The 7,072-nt window shown below is 36.2% G+C and overlaps 1 protein-coding gene across 3 annotated transcripts in view; it reads left to right on the plus strand.

Annotated features, from left to right (window-relative positions):
- The window catches only part of DHFR (dihydrofolate reductase), a 21,474-nt gene extending 14,777 nt beyond the window's left edge, over window positions 1-6,697 (plus strand). For 2 of the 3 annotated variants that reach the window (XM_023729466.1, XM_004374458.2), the window contains exons 6-7: window positions 1,605-1,720; window positions 4,991-6,696. In XM_023729466.1, the coding sequence (XP_023585234.1) occupies window positions 1,605-1,720; window positions 4,991-5,069 (195 nt within the window). In that variant the 3' untranslated portion in view covers window positions 5,070-6,696. Of the gene's footprint in view, window positions 1-1,604; window positions 1,721-4,990 lie in introns of all 3 variants that reach the window. The other variant, XM_023729465.1, reaches the window with a different exon arrangement.
- Window positions 6,698-7,072: the final 375 nt, after the last annotated feature.

The raw sequence follows: 7,072 nt of genomic DNA on the forward strand, positions 1-7,072 counted from the left end.
TATCACCAGCTTCCTTGTCCCCTTCTGCCTTCTGGCCCTTGTCACTGGACTCCTGTACCTCGTTAGTCTCATTTGGTTTTACGGGCACCAGCCTGTTTTTGTAAATAAAGTTTCATTGGAATACGGCCAGAATCATTCATTTTGTATTACCTATGGTTGCTTTTGAGCCCTGATGGCACACTGGTTAAGTGCTCGGCTGCCAACTGAAAGGTTGGCAGTTAGAACCCACCAGCCACTCTGCAGGACAAAGATATGGCAGTCTGCTTCCATAAAGATTTACAGCCTTGGAAACTCTATGGGGCAGTTCTGCTCTGTCCTATAGGGTCCCTATGAGTTGGAATCAATTCAGTGGCAATAGGTTTGCTTTTTTGGTTATGGTTGCTCTTGCCTACAAAGATAAGAAACTGTATGGCCCACAAAGCCTAAAACATTGACCATCTGGCCCTTTACAGAACAAGTTTACCTTCATCTGCCTTATATTATCAACTTTGATACAGAACTTCGAATACTGCTATGGTTAGTCCTGTTCAGTTTTTGTAATTTTTGTTACTGTAAGAAATGGTAGAATATTTATTTGATTGAGGCAAGAGAATAAATGATTTAATATAAGCTGTACTACTGAAAATAAAAAGTAAAATTTGCTCTAGGTCCTTTTTTGGATTTTATGGATAATGAGTACTGAAAGTATTTTTTCCCCCTTTAAGCTATTTGAAGATCAAGAGTTATTGCTGTCTTGGAGCTACAATTAGGAGTCATGACTTTTTATTAAAATTTTAATTTTAACTGTCCCAAGGCAGTTTTTTCTGTAGGAACTATCAACAGTACTTTAGGCAGTAGTTACAACAGTCATTAGTAATAAAAGGCCAAGTACAATCATTTAGCAACAAGAGGCAGGATAAATTACCCACTAACATTGTAACTATTTCCTGAGAAATGGAAGCATTACTAAATTTTATGTAAATGTACAAAGTATGCCCAGGGGGTTTTCATGAGTTAAGGTCTCATGAAATTGTACTATCTTATCCGGATTAAAAAAAACAAGCTCATTGCTGGCGAGTTGATTTCGACTCATAGTCACCCTATAGGACAGTGTAGTACTGCCCCATAGCGTTTCCAAGGAGCGGCTGGTGAATTCAAACTGCAGACCTTTTGGTTAGCAGCCAAGCTGTTAACCACTGCACCAGGGCTCCTTATCCATGCACACATACGTAAATTTTTCTATGGAGAGTAACTAGGTAATTTGAGATTCTTAATTCTTAAAACAACAACCAAACAGGAAAAAACAAAACAAAACAAAACTGAATGCTTAAGTTAAAAAGGAGTTCTTATAAGCAAACTAGAGGCCAGAATATATTTAAATTCAGTCTCATAATTACTCATAGTGGTTAGTGCTATTCTCAACATAACTAAGGCATGCTTTTCGGGACCCCAAACTAAACGATAGAATATTTACATAGCATGCTTTGAAGGTAACAAGGTAGGCAGTATGTCTTTTAATACCTACTACAAACTTAAATATCTAATATAAAAAACAATTACAGTTCTTATGTCTTTTGACACAGATTAAATAAGGAAATTGAGATACCTTTTGTCTTATTTCAAAGGAAGCCATGAACCACCCAGGCCATCTTAGACTGTTCGTGACAAGGATCATGCAGGAATTTGAAAGCGACACATTTTTTCCTGAAATTGATTTCAAGAAATATAAACTTCTTCCAGAGTAAGTAAATGTTATTAATTAATCTGAAGTACTTATTTAGGATTTCTGCTTAGGAACTACACTCATTCCTCACTTATTGACATGGTTAGGTTCCAAAGACAGGTCGTTATGTGAAAATCGACATTATGCAAAAATGGAGGATGACCACCCACATCAGATCACAAATGGAGGATGCTACATCATTACATAACTGCCAAATTACATCATTACATAACTGCCAAACCACTGAGAATCGTGACCCAGCCAAGTTGACACATAATCGTCACAGCCAGCGTTACTCTCACCTTAAACCTCGGTGTTCATTACTGCCAGACGAACATCGTTAGTGTGCAAAGTAGTCAGATAGTAGACTTTTTTTACTATTGTCGTAAATGCGAAATGTCAGATAATAAGATAGTCAATAAGCGAGGGTAGGTGTGTAGAAAAGATCATGTCTTTTCAGACTGAATTCAGGGTAGCAATGTATCTTAATTATAGCTACCATAGGAATTTTTGGAAATCTGCTATAATAGACTTGGGAATGTTCCAAGTAATGATTTTACTGAAATACAGAAGAGTAGTCATTAATTCGTTCTACGAGATTTATTTTCAGCATCTGACACTGTTCTAGGCACTGGGGAAGCAGTCATTACCAAGACAGGTGATGTCCCTGCTTCCCAGAAGCCTACATTCATTCTAGTAGAAGAGGAAGGTAACAACAGAGATACATCGGAAGAGGTGCTATGCAGAGAATTAGAATATCGTAATGTGGTAGATACTGTGTAGTCTGAGAAGTCCTCTCCTAAGACATGATTGAGGTCTACATTGAGATCTAAATGACGGGAAGCCAGTCATGCAAAGAGCAGGGAAGAGCATTCTAGACACAGGAAATAGCTAGTACAGAGGCCTGAGGACAGAACAAGCTTGGCGTATTCCCGAAGCCTAAAGGCCACTGTGAGGATTGTGAGCTGGGCGTGGGGGAGGGTGGTACAGTCCAAGCAGAGGTTTAGATGGTTCTGAAAAGAGAGTGCCATTGTTCTAGCTACTTTATGAAGAGTAGATTGTAGGGGGACAAGAGTGAAGCAGGAGGACCAGTTAGGAAGTTATTGAAGTAGTTCAAGTGAAAGATGAAGAGACTTGGATTAAGGCGGTAGCAATGGTGGAGATGGATAGAAGAAACAGGTTACATTTGCTTTACTGTAGTTGCAGTTTTTAGCATGAGGCTGCCCGATTTTGAAAATTTATAAAATTTTAGTTTAGAACACTTTTCAGTTGTTGGCTACGGAGAATAAAAGTAAGAGAAATTAAGTAGCTCCATGCTTTTAGACCAGCTTTCTTTTAGATCGGCACATTCTTTCAGATATTCTCAGTTGTAGCAAGTCATTATTCTCTGCATGTAAATTTGTTTTTTAAAATGCCCTCTAAAAGAACATTCAGAACCAAGTCTGAATAAATGCATGGTCAAGCATTAAAGTAATAGTCTTTAATCAAATGAAATGTTTGACTGATTGTCTTTAGCGCTTAACTAGCTTTAAAGAAAATTGGAAATTATAACAACTCATAAGTTTCTAAACTGTTAAAATGCAGGCTTTTGATTATAGTCTCCAAAAGTGACTACTTGCAAAAATCACACTTATGTTGATATGATTTCACGTACTTACGTGGAAATCGGTTGTATTACTTTGTCACACCTTTATATATTTTCTCTACTGCTTAGATTCATGATTCTTACCTTGTGTGACTATCGATCTCTATTGTGCCTCATTTATCTTTTTCTTTGCTACTAACAAGAAGAATAGATTATTATGTGAACCAGCTTCATATTAAATACCCTTCCAAATCCTATTGCTCTCAGTTTTCATAGCTGTGACCCTTTAGGATCCTTGACAACTTAAAACAAATACCATGCCAATAGCATAGTCATTACTAAGTTGTTATTATTCATGGTTTCAGAAATAACCTCTTGATAATTTGCTTTTGTCTTAATAACTGATGAATCTTGACACTCCTGAGAATTAGAGGAAAAAATGTAAATGTTGCTTTTTGTGACTCATTCCAAAGAAATTAAAATTACGATTTAAAGTTGGCCTAGTAAAATTATTTCTTTAAAAAGATGGAAGTTTGAGGGAAGAAGGATATACTACTACTGACACAGTGGACCAAAAACAGATGAAAAAATGTCTGGTATATAGAAACACAGCTTCTTCCTCTGAAATACAAATCTTTCCAGAGAAAACACCTTTTCCTTACACATCACTATGCTATTATTACTTCATGTCTCTAGTGTTGTTTTTCAGCAAAATGACATAATCTCTAATTAGTCAATTCAGCATTATGTTAGAGATCCTGAGATTTAACATTTTTTCCTGTATGACCCCTGACCTACAAGGAGTTTAGAAAATAGGGGGACAAAACAAACTAATAATATCAGTGGGTAACATTTGCAGAGCACCTCACATTTCAGGCACAATGCTAAATGCTTTGCAAGAATGAAGACTGTTTATTGATAAGCAGGCTGAGAGACAGTGTCACACAGCGGAACCAGAGTCAAACACTAGTCTGACTGAAACAAGTGTCCCTAACCACCACCCTGGTGTACTGAAATGCAGCCTGAACCACACGGAGGAAGTACACCAAGAGTAGGAGCCAAATGGGAATGCTTGTAGACTGGAGTGGTCAGAACAACCTCCAGTGGAGGACCTGGGCTTTGAATCAGAAGCTGGAGAAAACTCGGACCTAAGTTAGGGAGAAGAAAATTTCTCAGATTTTAGCAAAAGAGTTGCAGTAAGCCACATATTGGGGAATTAGAACAGGTAAACAGAAATCAAGAGTCTATCATCATACAAGGCTTATCACTTGTTTTGCTTTAAACAAGCAAGGCTTGTATTTTATTTTTCTTTTGCCAACACAAGAAATTTGATACCAAGAACTTAGAAAAGTTCTTAAGAAATTTCATATTAGCTGGATGATAGAGTGGAAAGACACAAGAGAAGCTGCTAACAGTGGTTAGTTTTGGGAGAAAGAATTAGGAGTTAGAAGCAAAGGAGAAGGAGAAATTACACTTTTTATTTTCTAATCTTCTATAGAGTTTGAATTTCTTCTTAACGATTTTCATATGTAGTGTATTTGTACAATATTCACCCAACTTAACACTGGCTTACTATAGTGAAGAAAAAAGAAGAAAGGAAAACTTTTATTTACTTTATACACTGTTGATAAGTTTTGGCTGAGAGTCAGGAAAACTGTTTTTCACTGACACATTATTTAACTATGCACATTTTCCTTTTACAGATACCCAGGTGTTCTTTCTGATGTCCAGGAAGAGAAAGGCATTAAGTACAAATTTGAAGTATATGAAAAGAATGATTAATATGAAGGCATTTTCTGATTTATTTCAAATTGTTCTCTTCCTCTCCAAAAAATTATGTATTTTAACATTAGAAAAAAAGACTATTGACTTTAGATCTGTGGATGATTTTTTCTAAGAAGCTTTTCTTTTGTTTGTTGGTTTTTCTTTCATCACTCCTAATGGACTATATCAGACACCATTTGTGAAACATCTCTTGCCATAACTACTAAGTGTAGTGAAAACCATCAAGGGCCAGGACTGGCTGTATACCTGCCTAGGGTGGCATACCTACAAAGACAGCCAAAGTAAGAGAGTCCCCTGGGAGCATGAAATGAAATCAGGGCCCATAGAGATAGAGCGAGACAGATTAAACAAAATGGTGGGAATCCATTACAAACAGAAGAACAGCAACTTAGATTTTAAATGAAAATTATATCAAAATAGGGACTGTGAATTATTCTGAGTAAATCATACTTCTGATAAAAGTTCTGTTCACCCGGACAGGGTATGAGTGAGTTGAGAACTCCAGTATATTCAGTAGGGACGGTAAAAAGGCAGGTAGAAGACTAACGTTTTGATGGTAAAAAAGAGAAGAAAACGTCTGAGACCTTTAAAAATTCTGTTTTTGATCTTCGATGAAATTCCACGGGATATCACAATGAGAGAACAAGAATAGACTGCTCTCTTTTCAAAAAAACAAAAAGGAATCTAATAGCAAGCATAATGGCTAAAATTAAAAATTCAAAGAAGTAATGAATTAAGAATGGATATTGCTAGAAACCAGAATTTAAGTTAGAAAATAAACTTCACAAAATGAAAATTAAAATATTTTTTACCCATTATGTTGGCAAAGATTAATTATTATGATATCCAAAGAAATAGCTTTTTTCTGTATTGTAAATTATTACAACCATTTTAAAGTATAAATTAACAATATCAAAATTCAAAATGTTCTGGTTTTGAACTCGGAAATTCCACTTCTAGAAATTAATTTTGAACCAAGAGATGAGCTCAAGAATATGTATTGCAGCATTTTTTAAAGCTTGGAAACAGCCCAAATGTTGATCAATAAATGATCAACCTATATATATAATTTAATATTCTACAGCAGCTAAAAAGAGTGAGATACTGACAGAAAAATGCCAAAGATTGCTAAGTGAAAGAAGCAAATTGTGTACAGTACCCAGAATTTTTAATAAATATTAGTATGTGTAGAAAAAATATGTAGTGCTGGTTGACAGTAGTGATGTTGGAGATGTTATTTTCCTCATTGGGTATTTTTATTATGATTAGCATTTGTGAAACTTTATTTTCATGGAAAAAGAATTATTTAAGATAATAAATTGGGCCCTTATGTTCAGCAGTAAAAATTAGGATGCAGAACATCAGGAGTGAAGAGTACTTTCCTAAAATCTCCTATAGCAGTGGGAAAAAAAGCAGGTCACACAAAGAAATAGGAATCAATGGACTGCATAGGATTTACAAACCACAAGAAAACAGTAGTGCTATCTGCCATGAATATAACCAGAAATATTATCCAGAATTTATAGAACTCGACACTCAACTGGCCAATAAATATATGAAGAGATGTATATTCCCACTAGTGTTTGTTGTTTTTTGTTAGGTGCCATCAAGTCAGTTCCGACTCATAGCGACCCTATGTACTACAGAACGAAACACTGCGCAGTCCTGCACCATGCTCACAATCGTTACGCTTGAGCCTATTGTTGCAGCCACTGTGTCAGTCCATCTCGTTGAAGGTCTTTCTCTTTTTTGCTGACCCTCTACTTTACCAAGCATGATGTCCTTCTCCAGGAACTGATCCCTCCTGGTAATATGTCCAAAGTATGTAAGATGTAGTCCGGCCACCCTTGCCTCTACATCCTTGCCTGTACTTCTTCCAAGACAAAGTTGTTTGTTTCTTTGGCAGTCCATGGTATATTCAATATTCTTCGCCAACACCACAGTTCAAAGGCGTCAATTCTTCACTAGTCCTTAGGCATATGTAAATTAAAACCACAGCA

This window comes from Trichechus manatus, unplaced genomic scaffold (assembly GCF_000243295.1).
Source record: "Trichechus manatus latirostris isolate Lorelei unplaced genomic scaffold, TriManLat1.0 scaffold00029, whole genome shotgun sequence".
Taxonomy (NCBI): Eukaryota; Metazoa; Chordata; class Mammalia; order Sirenia; family Trichechidae; genus Trichechus; species Trichechus manatus.